A 19,497-nucleotide genomic window follows, 5' to 3' on the forward strand; every position below is an offset into this window, starting at 1 on the left:
TTTAGTGGATGGTCATCAAATGCATAACTTGCATTATGCCCTTTCTCTTGCTCTGATGGTGCGCCACTTACAAACTCAAAGCTGCGGGTTTTGCTTGTATAGATGGACTCTGTTTACTGTATTGTGTGTTTTTCCTCCTACCTGATCAAAGGTGGATGAGATAAGTGATAATGACCTCTAGAGCCACCCTCTGCAGATAATCCTTGACCTGCGTGCCACTGATTGGTGGAGGCTTGCAGGTTAACCTGCTGTATAATAGCATAAGCCCTGATATTATTTACTTTTATTCCAGAACAAGCTATAATATGTTAGTATTCCTGATCATATCAATGGCAATTGTTCAGCCACCGTAGGACTCTCTAAGTATGTAATCTCCAGGCTAGCTTTGCTCTTCTGTGCTTCGCTCTTTTTTTTTTTAAAGCCAGTTACCTGAACTATGAATTCAGGGGCGTAGATTATGCTTTTTCGGGCAAGTGTATTCATATAGAGGTTTTCAAGAACTGGTATGAATAAATATAGATTTAAACTCAAAGAGACAGGATAGTCTGCGCATGACCTTATGTTTTTTTCGGACCGAAAGGCTTAATGAACATCATGGAGCGCTAAACTCTCCTGCAGTGTGTGTGTGTGTGTGCGTGTGTGTGTGTGTGTGTGTGTGTGTGTGTGTGTGTGTGTGTGTGTGTGTATGTGTGTGCGTTTCATTCATACTCAAAGCCCGAGGTCGCTCTCGCGCAGAAAGTCATAACAGGAAATTCCTAATATGGGCAAAAGCGTCCAGCTATCGCTGTATGAAAGCAGTAGAGTAGAGACGCTGTTGTGATTTCTTGGCCAGTGCTGCAGTGTTGTCGGTCCAGGAGAGGTCCTCTATGATGTGTACACCCAGGAACTTTGTGCTGCTCACTCTCTTCACAGTCGCACCGTTGATGGCCAGAGGAGCATGCTGAGTGTGCGCTCTCCTGAAGTCAACAAAAATCTCCTTCGTCTTCTCCACGTTCAGAGAGAGATTGTTGTCACTGCACCACCCGACCAAGCGGCTCAACTCGCTCCTGTAGTTTGTCTCATCCTTGTTGCTAATGAGACCCACCACAGTCATGTCATCTGCAAACTTAATGAAGAGGTTGGAGTTGTGTGACGGTGTGCAGTCGTGGGTCAGCAGAGTGAAGAGGGGGGGGGCAGTGTTCAGTGTGTCGGTACTGGATGTGTTGCTGCTGACCCGTACTGCCTGAGGTCTTCCAGTCAGAAAGTCCAACAGCCAGTTGCACAGCAAAGTGTTGAGCCCCAGCTCGACCAGTTTGTGAATGAGCTGTTGAGAGATGATTGTGTTGAATGCTGAACTGAATCTATGAACAGCATTCTGACGTATGAGTCCTTTTGGTCTATATGTGTGAGTGCTGAGTGGATGGCAGTGGCGATGGCATCATCGGGCGACCGGTTGGACCAATATGCAAACTGGAAGGGGTCCAGGGAGGTGGGGGGGGGGAGAGACTTGATGTGGTGCATGACTAGCCGTTCAAAGCACTTCATGAGGATGGGAGTAAGTGCAACAGGACGGTAGTCATTGAAAATGGGCAAAAAGGTGGGAACTGGTTGCTGAAAATACTCTCACCTAGCTCGTTAGTTATAAAAAATTCACCCCCCTCACAGTTGTCACAAATGTCAAAATTAGCAATATACAAAAAAAAACACTTTTTGTACCAGGCTGTAAACATATTTTTTTTTCTGCTGTAAAGTTGGGCATTTTAACATGGGGAGTCTATGGGACTGACTACCATTTGGAGCCAACCTCTAGCGGCCAGTTGATGAATTGCCATTTCAGTCACTTCCGTGTTGGTTTCACGAGAGAGACCAGAAGGTTGCAGCTTGGATGCAACTGAAAAAAAAACAGAGGTGTGACCTCCAAAAATTGCCTGTTGAATAAATAAAACAAGGAAACTGATCAGAATTCTTTTTTTTGTTACTGAATATATTTTAAATATGTTTCTAAATATTGCATTTACATATTCCAAAGCCTTTTTTATTTATTGCAGCTCCACTATAGGCCAAGTGCTCTTTTTATGGCCAGAGCGTAAGGTGTCTCAAGTCCTTTACAGAATGTTTTTTTGTCTCTGTTTTTAAAATATAGTAAATGAGTGTTCAGGCTTGATAATTCACAGTAAGGTGCTCGCCAATGTGCTTCTGCTAATCAAGAAAAATATCTCCCTTGCCTTTCTTTTCCTTTGCATACTAATTTAAAGAGAGAAAGAAAAAAAGGAAGAAAAAAAATTAAATGCATTTAATAAATGCCTGGCTTCAAATGGTTGAGGTTTCGGACTCCTCTATTACTGGGTCTATTCAGCGGCAAATGAACGGGGGGAATCATTTATGGGTGAGAGACAAAGCCGAATGAAAATATAATTCCGTATTGTGCTACGCTTTTGTTAGCGTCCGTCAAGTCCCTAATGGCGCGCTTTTGTTTTCCTGCACTACTCTGAAACCGTAGTGTCGAATTGCATGCTCTGCTCACGTTGTGTAATGGCCTGCCTTTGTGATATTAGATTATAGGGGCAATTAATGGCGTCAAACCTTAACAACTCAGCATTCAGGTGGCTCGTCAATCCCACTGTCGCGCCGCAATAGAAGGTGTTATAACTCTGGTAATTATTACGCCTGCAACTTGAAAATGTCAATGAACGTGTGTATAAAATAGAATGTATGGGTTGTCACTGCGGGAGAATGGGATGCAGAGGAGCAATTAATTACAGGTTTTCATTTCGCTCTTTTCCAGTGACAAGCAGCCGCGTGTTGCAAATTGGCGTGCCGCCAAGTGCCCGCCACGCCGAGCCCCCTCTTTTGCCCTATCTAACATTCTGACTCCCCAGTTGCATGAACAAACAATACACACGCATACGACACATCCCTCCATCCCTGGTCGGCCAGGCGGCTCTTGCCTTGTCTTCTTCTCTGGGTGCACATGCTTGCTTTCAAAGCTGTAATTGTAGGCCCTTGATGTTTTAACCCTTGATTTAATTCATCAAAGGCGGGTGCCTGAATTTTGGCAGAGGACCGAAAGCTCTAACTCTCACCCTTGATGGGATCCGATGCATGATATCATCAGCTGAAATGTGTCTGTGCTTGCTAGCTTTAGCTGTAAGCGCTAGTCTAACATAGGCTCACCTCCGTCACACCTATAATTAATCAAGGTGAGTGGCATGCCATCCCATAAAATGCGTCTGTCTTGTGGCGCGTAAGTCATAGAGGGTAAAAGAGTGTATAATTTTCCTCTTTGTCTCTGTCATGGATTCTGGGAAGGGTTCTTCCCTTCTTATAGTGAAGGATATGGATGGCTCGTTTGATTGTGATAGGGAGGTTTACAATACAAAAGTATCGGACAGTCAGTGATAACCGCGAGGCTTGCGAGCGGGAGCTTTCATCCCCCTTTCTGGCGGGAAAAAAAGCCGGTGTTCGTATTTACCGCCAATCTTGTTTACAAAGTCAAATCAGCCCTTTACAGATTTAATTTGCGTCTGACAGCTCTCTCTCTTCGTCTTTCCTCCCCTTATCTCGCCCCCTTCCTCCACCCCTCCTCACGAGCCCTCAAGCTCCGAATAGATAAACTGCTGAAAATATGAGCGCTCAGGCGCTACATGAAAACAAATGAATGCAAATATCAGATCAGACTGGCAGTGGACTGGGAAGTTGTCACGGTGTTGCCTGTCTTTTTTTTATTCTCTTTGAGTGGAAAATGTAGATAAATGGACGTATTATGCGGGATTGTAGTTTATGCTCATATGTCAGCTTCAAGCCAGCCGTTGCCTGTAAATAGCTTTATTTTTATTGAGCAGTTGCAGGGAGATGATCAGTTCTGGCCTTTGAGCTGTAAATAGGAAAATAAATGGAACGCCACTGAGCGGCTGTGTGTGTGTGTGTGTGTGTTTGTCTCAGTGGAAGATTGCTAGTTGCATTCGAGGAAGCAGCCGCAAATTGTACTGGTGGAAATTGCTGGCCCATTAAAAAGCTACCCATAAGTTCACAGAGTGGCCGGTCCTACATCATTAAAGAATGTAAGCATGTACTGGCGGCCTGCCTTCAGGCTTTTTCAAACCTTTTCTCTTTTACGCACACACAGAGTAAGGGTAACTATGACCAATATGAGAGTTTCTGGACAGCCGCTGGCCAAATTTTGGCAGTACTACATCTGTTGGTTATATATGTACATGTTTTTGTACCTTTCAAACTTAACGTAAATATTTGGATTTCTGTGATGTCTCGAACATTATTGTTATTAATTCTGCTGATTTAAATCAATTTATCTAGATGAGATTCTGATGAACTAACAGGAATTAATAGTCTTGGAAGCATCAAACAAATCAGTGATATTTAATATTAAATATTATGCTAAAAATAATATGGGATTTCCTATGGGGCCATTGAAAATGTTAGTAGGGCAAGTAAACATCTGAACTAATGGCCCTGGCTGGGCCTGCAGAAAGAAATCCTTATTGCTGAGCCCAGCTCTCTTTCCGTTTCTTTCCTTTTCTGAATATTTGTCATAAGATAAGAATCACGCCTTCCATCTTTACGCCTCGTTCTTGTCTAGCAAATTACACTCTCAATTCCAGACTGTTGCAAGTTGTTTCCTGCCGATAGCTATCTTATCAGACTGTTTGTTATTTTTTCCAAAGATGTGATTCTCTAGATAACGAATCATAATATTATGTTTATTGAAGTACTTTCAGGCTGATAAAGACTACATACTCAAGGGAAGATTTGATCAACACGATTTCTCACTCTCTTTTGGAAAAACTGCCAGGGCTTTACAATGCAAGCAGTGTGGAGCTCTATTGTGTCAACAGAGCTGATGTTATGTGTACTATCTTATACATGACAGGATAAAGAGTTCATTAAAGTGAAGTCCAACATTCCTTTATGATGCAGATGAAACAGATGTGGCTTTGTATCATGTGAGGGATATGTACTTATCTCACTGTATCATTTAGTGCAATGATTTTTGTTTTTGGGCTTGGATTTTGCATCTTATCAGTCAATAAGCCTGTTTATTTTATCACATGCATGGTATAATTTGCATTTAGCATCATTTCACTCTGCTCAACAGATCTTTGATACATTTTAGTGTCACAACTCACCAGCTGGGAGCCACTGTTACAGAACCACTGTTACCAAATATGACGATCAAATACATACACAACTGTGCATGTGGTCATTTATTGGTCTGTCTCCTCTTATTAGGTGCCGGTATCCATGGCGATGATGACCCCACAAATGATAACTCCTCAGCAGATGCAGCAGATCCTCTCTCCACCTCAGCTCCAAGCTTTACTCCAACAGCAACAAGCACTTATGCTGCAACAGGTAACACACACACACACTGACACACACGGGTGCATCACCACACACAGAACTTTAAACGATATTTGTGAATGTCTGGGCTGCCGGACATGTCAATGCCAATTGGTAGTGGTTCTGGCTAATCAAAATATCAAGAAGCTTTTCATTTACTAAGGAAAATTTTTGATTAATATATATTTTTAAGAAACTGTGCTACATTTTGTTTCAGGATTTTTTGACGAATAGAAAGTTCAAGAGAACAGCATTTATTTGAAATATAATTTTGTGCAACAATGTTATTACTTGTTTTACTGTTACTTTTGATCAATTTAAGGCATCCTTGCTGAATAAAAGTGTTTTAAAAAATAGTACTGACCTCAGACTTTTAAAAGGTAAATGTACGTATAAATGCGCATTTACAAGTCTATAAGGAAAAAGTGTCACAAATACCTTTGTATTTATTTATTTATTTATTTATTTTCACTTCCATACAAAACTCCACATTAATTGGGAAATATCAAGTTGGCGCCAAGGAGTACATACTAAACAAACAAACATTTGAAACCTTTTCAATTATATGTGTACTCAGACATAAAAACACAAAAGCTTTGTTCCATACTTCCTTAAGAAAACTTAAGCTCTAAACCTCTAACTGCACAAGCCTCACATGTTTTATAGAAGAATCCTGCCAAATCGACAGAAATCTCAGACTGACGTCCTTCATTCCAACAGCTGTTGCCAGTGCTTTTATAGAGTGCCGTAGGATGGCACAGTAAATGAACATTCACGTACAAACCCTGTTAATAGGTCTTGAGTGTGGATGTCAGAGTTCGTAATGTAATCGCTTTTTGTATAACTTTGAATGCATCCTCACAGGCATGCCCGGAATGATATATTCCCCGGCTTTGATGTTACTTGGCTCTGGTGTTTATAAGCGGCATTTACAAGCATACTCTTGTGTTGGCGACGCCTCCTTTGGCTGGTGTCGCTACACGTTGACTCGCCGGCGGTCAGGGAGCGATATGTTAAAGCTATCTTCTTTGTTTATTAGTTGTGCAGCTTCTGCTATCTTGCTGCGATATTGCCTGGAGGCCTGAGGTGGGACCCCTGAGCAGACATGAAAAAACAAACAATCCCGTTTCTCTCATGTCTCTCAAATATTTAACATCGTCCCAAAATTCTTTGCAGCCTCGACCTTTTCACACACAGTGCTCGGGCAGAAATCAGGTCAGGCACCTCTCCAAAACCTCCCAGATTGAGAATGTGTGCTTATTTTTCACGGCTAAAATACGGAAAAGGTTTTCTGTTACATAAATAATCTTGACAGAGAGCAGAATCGATTTAGTAGTAAGAAGGAGGAGGTTGCTTTAGACGAGTATAAATTGCGCCAAGCTGATCTGACAAATTTATTGAGTCGCTTGCTCACAGAAATCAAAATTCAGCTTTTTGAGAAAGAAACTTAGCAATTTTGTCCCCCTCATTAACTGTTCATGGGCTGTTTTACATCTCTAGCAAAAGTCAGTGGGTTTAATGGTTTGCAGTGGTGATGAACCACGTGAGAAGTGGCTTTTAATGCTCACTCTTTCAGTCCGTCCCTGATCTCTTCCCAGTGGGTGTGGGAGAACGAGTGGGCTTCGGCTTATTCTGCATGTGAATACCATTACAAATACGATTTTACATACGAAGACCATGAGTGCAGGAAAGTGGGAGCAAGTGCATGTTTATGTATGCTTGTGCACTTATGTATATGTGAGTTAACCTTTCCATCCCTCCAACCCTTAATTACAGCCCAGCTGATATATTTTGCCTTTTTTATCCCTTCTCTGTGCTGTTAAGCAAAACCAAGGTCACAATAATGGGAATCTAAGGTGAATGCCTTTCAAGGCGCGCAGTTAAACGTGAAAGGGGACCACTGAATCAAATCATTAAAAAACCCTTAATTATTCTTTAATTATTCCCACAACTATTCAGCTTCATATTGGCATGAATTAAAGGGGTAATGAGTGGGCGAAAGGCAGCGAGGCCAGGCGGGCGACAGCGAGGCGTTGAGGAGAGTTTTAAACCGAGAGACAGGAGACATATTGCTGGCCAGATGCCTTTAGTGTGGTAAATGTAGTCTCGCTTCACACCTTACAGCTCGCTGACTTCCTCTGTTCAAAAGCACCGTGGCTCAGCATCACAGATGTGAGGTAGCTTACCTTCAATATCTTGTAAAATGGCACAACGACAGATAGTCAAATGTACGCAGAGGTGTGAGATGGCTTTTGTAAAAAGAATACAGCGTTTTAGTGTTGCTTGGCAGAACTGCTCGTCTAAAACAGCAGAAGATGAGTGAGTTCAAGGCTTGTTTAAGACTAAAGTTGTGTACACTCAGGTCAAACCAAGAGAAGTTTTCTGAGGACAGACAACAAGTCAAATGAAAGCTTTCTGTCTGTTATTCTGTCAGCAGAACATCTGTTTTCTTTCCTTGTCTGCTCTAAAATATGTAATCGGTTCTTGCATACTTGTGTAGAGGAGTGTTAAATTTCTGAGTGAATTGTTCTTTGAAGTCAGTTCTTTAATTAGCAAAATGAATGATTCATTAGTGAATCTGTCTGAATCAAAATAAAAAAATAAAAATTAAAAAAAAGTTTCAATAATCACAAATGACTGTAGTCATTGAAAAAAACAATCCAGGCATTTACTTGAACACATGTACATGACCCCAGACATGCTTAACTGAAGTTTTTAGTCTCTTCACATTTTAGAATCTTAGGTTAAAATTCATTTTAAAATAAATAGTTTTTTTTTTTAAAGGACAAATATTCCAGTAAGTCTTTTTAATTAATATGAGGTCAAAAAGCTGCATGCAGAATAATTATAAAAGACTTTATGCAAAGAATTCATTTTCGACCATGTCTTATTAAAAGTACCCGAAGTATTTTGTGTCAACTCTCTCTTTTTAAAGTTGCACAGTGTTGTGAATTGGTACGTAGCCCACAGTTAAGTTCCCTCATTCCTTGAGTAAGCCCGCATTACATCTGTAAACACTATGTGTGATAAGGAGTTAATGAGGGTATCATTATTCAACTTTTTTCTCCAGCAGCTGTGGCCGAGGTTCCCCCAGGCACTCCACAACGGCCCCTGCGTGTCCGAGGGCCACCGTGCTCTGCTTGTTCGGTCAACGTGTACTTCCATGTTAAATAGGTCAACCATGCGAAGCTGAGATTTTAATCTTAATAGGCTTTCCTGGGTAAATTAATAATCTGAAAGTAAAACAAACAGCAAAGCGACTGCGGTGGCCGCTGCGGTTAGCCAGAGCTACGGTTGGAGATGTGTAATGACAGTGTTAGTGGGTGCAAGCCAGTCCCACTTAGGACTCTGTAAAAGAGTAGCAAGTTGAAAGTAGCAGCTAGTTCAAATAGGTGAAAGTAAACATGGTAGCATAACAGGAAGCCTCTCTCGTGTAATATTTGTTTCTCCTTCAAATGTAGGAAAGGGAATAGTATTATTGTGAGTTTATTAAATCTTTGGAGGTGAAAACCTTCAAGTATATACAATTTACTTCTTGTTTTAGTGAATATTTATGTATATTATTTCCAGATTTTCAAGTGAACATCAAAGGTATGCTACTGCTAGTTAAAGTTTACTGCTATTTGAGTTGCTTATACAAATTGTAGCATCTTCTATAGAAATGAGTGTCTTCGGAAGACACATCTGTTTAGTTACTAAGGTATTGATTTGAGTGATTTTATCTTTTTAATGGACCCTCAGTTAGCAAACCTGGAAAGTATGCTGAATAATAATAGTAATGTTTGTCTTGGCAACCAATAAAAACACTTTTAGCACTGCATAAGATTTTCACAGAATCAGTCATTGATAATAGTTAATGATTAAACCTTTCTCCACTCTTCTGCCCTTGCACACCTGTTTCATGTTTTTGTCTAATAACCTTCATTGTTCTGAAGAATGAAACATACCCCTAACCATACTGTGCACACTTAAAATCAATGACTCCCACATGCCTCAGTCTGTTCCCAAAGCTTTTAATCAGAGCAAGGTGTGCCATTGTGAGGTGTATGTGATAAAGCACATATAAGTCTATGTTTACTTTTTTAGAGGAGATAGAGACCCATTCAGCTGAGTTTTGAATCAGTAACCAGTGTGTAAACACCTTTCTTGTGCTTTATTAACTTAACACAAACCCTGCACGCAAGCAAACAGAACCAGAAAAACACACAAAGGGTGCTTTTTCGTTTGACAATGGCATGATTTTGTATATAATAAACCATACTAGTGCCAGGAATAGGAAAGCATCTATGTAGGAATCAGGCAGGTGTCTGTGTTTCAGATCTCTCAGATGCTTAAGGCATAATTTTTTTTTTTTTGCTGATCTCTGGCTGGTTTCTACCAACTGTGTTCTAATCATAACTGTTACTCTGGAGGTAGCGATAAAAACTGCTTTGAGATTCGAAGCAAAGGGCAAATTTTACCAGCGTTTTCTCAGACAGGTGTTGTGTGTTTTAGTCCAGTCAATCATAAATAAGGAAGCCTGTCTCGACGCTGTCAGGTGTGCCACGTCAAGAGAAGAGTGGACAGATGATTTACAAGACACATTTATATGCCACCTGCCAGGTGTTTAAGCTGCTTTTTACAGGAATGCTGAAAAAAGATGAATATGCCTTATTATGGAGGCACTTTAGCCCTTAAGCTAGAAGCTGATCTTGTTTTATCCTGTTTTCATTTTTTATGCCTTTAGACATAAACGCAACTCCTTGCACCCGACTACGTCATCCTAGATACCCAGTATCATGTAACTCATTTGATAGCACCACATTTTCCAGTATAAGCAGATGGACAGGACCGTTTTGGGCAGCCTATTTTGCCATGGTGTCTCTTTACAGATGAAGCACTGATGTTCAAATGCTATTTAAAACCATTTATATGGTTTATATAGAATAATAAAGAAAATGGAGAGAAAGGGTTCAATCAATTCATGTGACCTTCATACTACTTTCTGCAGTAGTTATGAACCTGGTATGTTTGAAAGTGTATGTTATTGAGTTTTTTTTGAAGTGCTCTTTTTTCAGCATATATTTATGTTGTATTCTTGCTACACTGAAGTTTGAATTTTGTTCATCTCACATTGAAAAATATTAAATTTTATATATATATATATATGTATATATATATATAATTTTAGTAATATATCTAAACATTCTGAATAATTAAATTAATTAACTTTGCATAAGCTTTGCAAAATAGCATAAAATATTATATTATATACAAATATTATGTAAAATCTTATTGTAATATTATAATAATACTATTGTCATTTTCATACAATATATCTTGAATAAAGAATTTTTTAAAGCATAAAGTTTACAATTTAGTAAGATAAATTTTGCTCCTTTTATGTTTTGCAATGTAGCGTTACATTTCCATTCAATTAAACTCATTCTCTCTCTTTCTGTCTCTAGCTGCAGGAGTACTACAAAAAGCAACAGGAGCAGTTGCACCTCCAACTCCTTACCCAGCAACAGCAAGCAGGGAAGCAGGCCAAAGAGGTGAGACACCCCTGCCCCCTCCCTCTGTAGTGCACTTCACAGTGTACTTCGCCCTCATAGCATTCTAGATGAGCATCCTCAAGATGGCTGACAGGTGATTTGTCACACAGCAGAGGCCAGTTCCTCTTGAAAGCCAGAAACCAGCTCTTTGAAAATAACTGTTCTTATATGTGAGATTATTGTATGATGGATTTTCTGCTGCACTGAATGGCACAGACCTTATAAAGACTCTGAGCATTACATGAAAACCTCATTAGGACAATAGACGATTGCCACCTTGTTTTTTTCCTCCTCTCTCAAGCACTCAGTTGCATTTTGTGTATTAAGCGATTCAAAAATGCAGATCAAGACATTTGGGGAATATGGATTTTCATTTCTTTGCCATTGACCAAAGTCATGCTCAAACCATGGGATTCCCCGCTAATACTCGTTAAGAATTAATTTACAAGTCGCCGCTTGCTAAGCCTAGGGGAAAATCCCTATTACAACCCACTATGGTGGAGCTGACGAATTTCTTTAATTGTCAATTAATGCACTGGAAGAGGAGAAGGACCTGATCGGGGTAATGAAGGTGAGGGGGAATCATGTTGGATCACTGAGGATAAGACTGTAGCACAACAAAGGCAAGGGTGTAATCGCTTGCCTGCACACTGCGGGAGAAGAGATCTGCACTAATCTGGCGGTCAAATGAATTCCAAACTTATGTGGCCTGTTTTTCGGTGGCATGAGATATATACAACTTAAACAATCATTGCGTTTTCATGAGGGCTTAATGAACAGACAGTTTAGCACAGAGATTAGCACACAGCTGCTAGCACTGTTGCTAGCAAGATGCAGGTTACAGTAGCTTGTGAATGCGAAAGAAAAATAGGGCATTGTGTTTGCATCCCTATGAAAATCCCTAAACCAGCCTAAGAAAATTGGTTTAGGATAGTCTAGTTAGTCTCCCAGCTTTCCCACTGGTCAGTCAGATGGTTTTGCAGCCTGTCTATCTAACAAAAGCTTAAAAGAGCAGATATTAACACAGCTGCTACTAGCACAGTTACTAGAAAGCTAGCCTTTAAAGCCTTGCTAGCCTCTCAGCCTCCACAAACTGATGTTAAATTGGTCTAGCGTGTCTCCTAACCTTCCTTAACTTGTGTTAAAATGGTTTGACTGGTCATTGAGATGCATTTACATACCTGAAAAAAGTCCAAAACCATCAAAATAGCAGAGATTAGCACATAGCTGCTAGCATAGTTACTAGCAATTGTTGTTACAGATTGTTTCCAAACCTGACTAAGGTGTTGATGATGTTGTTTTAGTCTCTTATCTGGCATTCCATCTGAAAAGTGCCTAAAAATCCAGCAAAGCAGTAAACAGATCCCAGCACTAACCATGTTTGACTTCATAACAGGTGAGTGACTGAGGTGGGTGGTGAGCGAGGGTGGATGCTATAGGCCATGGAGGACAGGGATTAAGACCCGTTAGATATGCCCCAGACAGCATTGTGACTGATGGAGCAAATGTGTGGCAAATACACAAGGTGTCTGAAACACACGTACACGGAGTGACACACACACACACGCTCCAGCAAATGAGACCAGTATCCTGATATTTTCCACAGATAGTCATGGAACGTGACATAGTCCATGGGGGGGGGGGGGGGGGGGGGGGGATTGAAAAGTGAGAAGGAGGGAGGGGAAAGGTATAAAAGCACGACTAACCTTATTCAAGGCCTCAGGAGTTTTTCAGACATTTTCCTTTATTAAATATTAGAGCGAGGGAGACGGTGTGCTCTCCAAGTGGAAGAAGAGATGGGAAATTAAATTGGGAGGGCAGTGGTCAGCTCCTCTTCCCTGCGGATCAGCTCACGTTTGTTCTGGGCCTCTTTAGTCGGTCTGAAATATGGCCCTATACAAGTATGCTAGCATGCTTGGCCAACAAGCATGCTATTTTTTTCTATTTTTTTTTTAATTAAATAAATACATAAAACATTTTTATCATACTTGTATACTGTACATTTTAGGTTATGGAGATATTACTAGTAAATTGATGCTGTCTGGAGTGTCAGTGCAAGGAAAATTGGATATAAGCATATTATATTAGGACATTTTGAAAGTTTCTTCTGTTTGAATGTGTGTTTACTTGCGTGTTGTCTGCCATGTATTGGTGTTCCCCTGGGGATGAGTGCACTGACAGCACTGGACTAACAGTTAAGCAGTTAAAAAAGCAGGAAAAAAAGAAAGCAACACAAGTATGTGTGGTGTTTCTCATCCCTCTAGCCCTCTTTTAAAGCCCTTCATCCTCTGAAACCTCCCTTTTCTTTGTTAGGCCATGCTGTTGGTCCACCTAGAACAGGAAACTGCCCCCTGAGGCCATGAAGCTAGCTGCATCCCTGGCCGTAATACCACCTTTCATTCGTCATTATTAGCATAAAGTTTCAACGATTATGGCAAGTGGCCTCTTCATATAATCTGTGATTGATATTGGAAACTCAATCTCTCAGGACTATGCTCTCTCTCAGTAAAAGAGGCTTTAATTGCCACCCATATCACTGCCAGTCAGCACAAGCAGGTTGAGAGGTGAGATACTGTAGACAGAAAGAAGAAAGGGAGAGATGGTTGCCACACACATTTTTGCATCATCAATCCCAACTTTTGCTCTTTTTCTGTTTTTTATTGTTTCAGCCACTCTCTCACTCTCTCAGTTTGACGGCTGAACTGTGGAGTCACCCTGGAGTCAGTCTAATGAAGTAGCGCTGTCAGTCGGGCCTGGCGTGCCCAAACTCTGTTTGATGTGCTCATAAATCAAGCTGACAGGCCTGTTACTCCGCTAGCTTTAGCCACTCAACTGCATCTAATGTAAACAGCGTGCAGACACAATGTGTTAAAGAACTTGAACTGTGTCCCATGGGACCCAAACAGGGAGAGAAAGAGAAAAGAGAGAACACAGGGATGAAGTGAGGGATAGACATGCTGAATATTGGTGTTAGCACACTTCTTTCAGTTGCGTGTTAACTGAATGTTCTCTGTTAGCTTTTATCGAATCTGTCATTCTCAAAAGTTAGGAAAGAGAACAAGTACGGCCCCTCCACAGAGAGCTGAGGCTGGATTCATGAAAGAAACAATATTTGCAAACAAGAATTGCACTTGATATTCTCAGATATTTACTAATTTTGTGTGTGTGTGTGTGTGTTTTGGTACTCTAATGTGTGCTGAATGCTGCCGGAAATAAGGTTGTGATTATAAAATTAAAAACAAGGTCCTTATTTGAGCTGTTTTTGCTGTTAAGTTGTTCCTGAATTTCAAATTAAGACATGCATAATCATGACAGATCATTGTTTAAATTATCATTCTGTTAATGTCACTTCAGAGTACTCTATTCTTAGTAATAGTAATATGTATCATACATAGCTAGCGTTTTGCTGTAATGCTTAATATTTGAAACTACCCAATAAATTAATTCAACATCTTAACTTTGGGGATTTAAGACAAGTTGGAGGTTATCCTAACTTTAAAAGGTTAAATACCACGAGTTTTCAGAACTTTTTTTCAGAAATTCAAATTCTTCTTAACTTTTGTATATAGAGCAATCATAAATAAAATGTAAAATAAAATAAAAAAAAATCTGTTTTTTTTTGTTTGTTTTTTGTGAATATAAGAAAAAAAATTAACTTTGTTTTTAAGGTAGAAAATATGAAGAAAATAGCATTTAAGAAGATGATTTTTTTATTTTTTTATTAATATATATATATATATATATATATATTTTTTTTTTTTTTTTGTGTGTGTGAATCTGCCATCTGGACTTTGTAACAGTTGCTCTGTTCCTAATGATCTAGTGATCTCTCCACATAGTTACAAAAAAAGCCTAACATAAACTTAATTATGCTACCATTTATAAATCTAAATATTTCATTAAGTGGTGAAAATATTGGAAAAAAAAAATTCAATATAGTTAATTTATTCTTTTATGTAATATTTATGGGTGGAATATGTTTTTATTAGGGGCCAAGTGCCGAAGGTGTGAAGGCATCAATTGTATCCGTTGGCATTCCTATTATTATTATTAGGGGCCAAGCACTGAAGGCTCATGTCGAGTCAAATGGACACCAACATTTTAAATTCTACCGGACAATAAAAAAATTAAAAAAATAATTGAAAAACCTACTTTTTCGAGCTCATCCTAGAAGGTTAGTCTGATTTTCACCAAAACTGTCAAAGATCATCTTCCGATGATGCAAAAACATATGTAATTCTAGTTGATAAGTTAAACCATTCTTGAATAACATGTGCACAATATTCACATGTCAGCCAGTCGCGATTTTGCATTTTGATAGACGGAATTGTTTTCATATACCGCATCAACAAAATTGATGGCTTGATCTCTGCAATGCTTGCAAATGCAATTGCTTTGACTGCAACACCTATAGGTCAACAGTGATAAACCTTTCAATCATATTACTATTGTCTGTATTTATGCTTTTTCTGACATTTGGTCAAATGCTTACTTCCCTGCTTGCTTCTGTATTTTTATTTTTAGTATAGTATTACGTTGTTAGCTTAGCAGCATGCTAATGTCAGACTATTTAAATCACTTGTGAGTTGATTCTCTTGTGTGAAGCACTATATGAGTTGCTGCCTGTTCCAAATTGTTCATTTGTGAGGATTCATGATTGTTAGGATACTGTCTTTGAAGATAGTTGCATATGTTGGTAGTAGGGAACAAAGCACTTCACTAGGTTTTGGAAAGGGCCTGTGTTTTCTCTTTTCTCTGTTGATGTTGACCCATGTGGCCCTTTCCCATGGGGCCTTGTGCCCCAGGCAGAGGCCTCAAACACTTCTCTGACAGTGAGATTAAAAAACTACCTTTAATTATTTTTCTTTTTTTATTTTACTTCCCGCCTTCTACAATTTTTCTTTCTCCCCTCTACTTTTTTCGTACCGTTATCTTAAAGAAGATAAGGCCCATCTCTCATTGGGGGGGACATCAAAAAGCTTGTTGCTTGAAACAGTGGTCTGACACAGGCCAGTTCAGGAAGGAGGACATTTATCACCATGACACCAGCTGACCTTATCGGCACATGCCATGTATTCCATAGCACTCACCCTTACCCTTACACATACAGTACAAACACACACACAGAACTCTCCACCTCTCTGCTCTAGAAATGAGTTTGTACTGGTTGCTTTATTGTTTTAAAGGTGCATGTATACTTTCAACAAGGTTTCTAAAGTACTATCATCTTCCTTTTTTTTTTGGATCAGTTTTGGATCTATAAGACTTCCTGAAGTTGTTTTTTTGTTTTGTTTTTTTAGAAGTCTCACTGAGGCTGCATTTATTAAATAACAAATAGAGTAAAAACTGTCATATTTTGAAAAATGATTACAATTTTTTTTTTAAATTCTATGTTAATATATTTTAAAGTGTAGTTTTTTTCTTGTGATGCATAGATGATTTTTTAGCAGCCATTATTCCAGTTTTTAGTGTCACATTGATCCTTCAGAAATATGCTGTAAAATACTGATTTGGTGGTCAAAAAATGTTTATTATGATCAAATTTGAAAACAGTCGTGCTGCTTAATATATAATATATATCTTGATAGCTGAAAAATGACTGTCTGCACACATTGAGACCTGTTTATGAAACAGAGAAAGAGGGTTGTGGAGTCACGCTTCTCAAGTTTCACAAAGCACATTTCATGCATAGTGAAAAAATACCAAGCCTTATCGTGAAATGATAAACATCTGATGTCATATAATCTGGAACTGTTCTTAACATTGTGCACAGATGTTGTTAGTCACTGTTTATTGCCGTGGTAATTGCGCGCCAACCACATGCTAACAGATTGCTACACACAGGAATGAACAAGCATGCTTGCGAGCGTGTCTTTGGTGTCTGTCCTAGACCACATGGAACTGTCACTCCCAGATTAATGTGTTATCTCTTAATGCACAAGGCTTCACAGTGCACTTCGACACTTTGAACCGAGTCTAAGCATTTTGTTGTCTGCTTGTTGTCTACCGCTACAGGAAGTGCTTTAGTGATTGGAGAAGAAAATATCTCTATTCCAGGATATGTCCAATCTAAACATGTCCTGGACAAGGTTGAAGGCTTATAAAAGCCAATGAATGTCTCATCTTTTCCATCTTCCGCATCCTGCAGCTCTACAAGTCTCTTCCTCTCACTTTTCCCATTTATTTGTTTTGTTGTGTAACATGCTTTTCTCTCTCTCTAATTCTTAGCAGCAGCAGTTGGGGAATAAACAGTTGGCTTTCCAGCAGCAGCTGATTCAGATGCAACAACTACAGCAGCAACACATTTTGAATCTACAAAGACAGGGCCTGGTGAACCTACAGCCGGGACAAGGAGCAGTACCCATTCAGAGCCTGCAGCAAGGTACACATACCAGTGCAGTCACACAAAGGATGCATATTTATCTGGCAAACAAGGCTGAGGATTGACAGTTTTCCTGCAAATGTGTAAGATGTCTGAATACTCAGTGTTTGTGAGACAGTACCTGATATACTGCATCACTGAGTTTCAATAGACACTTTGCTATCCTGTGAGGCTACAGGTGCTGCCCAGTGTGATTTTGGTATTATTTCTTAACTATAATATATATATATATATATTACATTTTAGTAATTTTAATGTGCTTTTTTCCATTTAAGTTCAGTTGTCATATTTTATTTTAAAGACTTTTTAAACATTTACTGTGAAAGGAAGGGGATTTGGCTGAATTTAGGATTTTTATAAGACGATTTTAATGCAAATAATTAATGTATATCTTTAAAGGTACAAAACTCTTCCCTAGGTCTATTAGCTGGTCAATATTGACCACAAACATGTGACTCCGCCTAGCCCCAGGGTGAGGTGCTACAACCGCAGGCCTCTCAACCCGGTAGTCTGTCTCTTTCACAGCTCTCCTCTTGTCCTCAACAGCCAGAAAAACACTACAGAGTGTCTGATTCGCTCCTTTCGTGATGCCTATTAAAGGAAAGTGGAGCTCTGGAGGAAATGCAGCGTGCTAAATAAATGCAGCATCTGTGTTCATACCCATAGCTCAGGACCAGATGGCGGTCTCTTCCTGAAGCCAGACCTGTGTTCGCCTCCCACTTATTCTTCCTTAGTCAGCCCTAACCACACACACAAACACACACTCTAATGCACATTCTCAGATTGCCCCGCTACTACACGCACAACGTTTAATGCTAATAAAGCTGGCTGTAAAATGAATCCCTCATTCGCCTTCATCCAAAATTTGGCAATGAGCTATCATCTCAATCTATTAGAGCGGGATGGAGCCCCCTGGAGACTAACTACAGCCATGTCCATGGACCCACATGTGAAGCTTGTTAACTTAATCAGCTCATAAAGAGATAAAAGCAAAGCTTGATTGTTGGTTTTGTGGAAGGCAGTCATTTGGATAATAGGTAAAATATGCCACAAAATTCACCAGGCTTTGTGTGCAGGCTTGGTGGGGCTTATGTGTGTGCGCCCATGAGTTTTACATGCTCCAGATGCACTTATCCTACAGAAGGAAATGGAGGTTTTGGATCATTTTTGAATGTTTTTTTTTATTATTTAGTTTTCCTTGTTTTGTCAAAGGCCCTACCAAAAATGGATTTCGACTGCAAACTGGCCACTGTCCAACAAAATTAGACACATCAACTTTCACAGGTTCCACAGCGGTCGTAACATTAAAAGAGCTTCAACAGGACAGAACAAACAGTTTCCATGCCAAAATCCCTGCCACTCTTGCCGATAGGGCCTCCAAAATGATCCCAGTCTTTTATTAGAGTGCTTGACTCTCATTCTCACCCATTGCTCTTGACATCTCTGATTATTTCAGTCTTAAGAAAACATAGACTCAAGTGGGCCTACCACACACACACACATGCACATGGCTGCTTTTAGAAAAGTCTGGTGGGAAAAAAAAGAATGGGAGAGAGCAAGGAGCAAGTCAGAGGAAGGTTCGCAGATTGATGAAAATAATTTTTCACGACAGCTGTAAACTTTTGGCTTTGGCATCTTTCTGGCACAGACCCTCGCGCCCGCCCATCCCCCATTGCTTATGTCATTGTTTCAACGGGTTTGATGAACAATAAACTCTGGGCTCTTGGAATCCCTTCAACAAATCCTGCAACAGAGCAGAAACACGGAATTTCCCCACAATCCCTCTCTGAAAAGAAGCCCTCCATTATGACTGGCCAGCCAACCATGTGCATTCTTCTGGCTAGTCATGCTTGGCCGTAGCTGCCACTAAAAAGGATTTGTTCTCTGATCCATGGGTGGCGCCAACTGTTGTTGTTGATGTTTTTGTGTTTGTTTGGCGTGTCCAGCCATTCTCCTAGAAAGGCTAGAGTTTCAAACCCAATTGACTCAATGCATTAGACAGACTGATAGTCGGAATGACTTTTGTTTCTTTGTAATACTCACTTAACAGTTATAGTAAGTAATTTAAATTCCTATTCAGATGGCCCAGCAAGATCTGTCTGACTCAGTTTTATGCTTTGTGATCACCATGCCAAAATTTTCTTCGATTTTATTAAAAAAAGAAATTTCAGAATTTGTGATGTATGGAGCTAGAAGATGGAGCAGACATGATAAACCAAAGGGGAATTTGTTATGTTGCCTTGT

The 19,497-nt window shown here is 39.7% G+C and overlaps 1 protein-coding gene across 2 annotated transcripts in view; it reads left to right on the forward strand.

The window, feature by feature from the left end:
• The window catches only part of LOC132119450 (forkhead box protein P4-like), a 119,143-nt gene that overhangs the window by 72,155 nt on the left and 27,491 nt on the right, over positions 1–19,497 (forward strand). The window contains exons 4-6 of one of the 2 annotated variants that reach the window (XM_059529418.1): positions 5,227–5,349; positions 10,785–10,871; positions 17,100–17,253. In XM_059529418.1, coding sequence (XP_059385401.1) covers positions 5,227–5,349; positions 10,785–10,871; positions 17,100–17,253 — 364 coding nt within the window. The remainder of the gene's footprint in view (positions 1–5,226; positions 5,350–10,784; positions 10,872–17,099; positions 17,254–19,497) is intronic. The other variant, XM_059529419.1, reaches the window with a different exon arrangement.

Source organism: Carassius carassius, chromosome 38, assembly GCF_963082965.1.
Source record: "Carassius carassius chromosome 38, fCarCar2.1, whole genome shotgun sequence".
In the NCBI taxonomy this organism is placed as follows: Eukaryota; Metazoa; Chordata; class Actinopteri; order Cypriniformes; family Cyprinidae; genus Carassius; species Carassius carassius.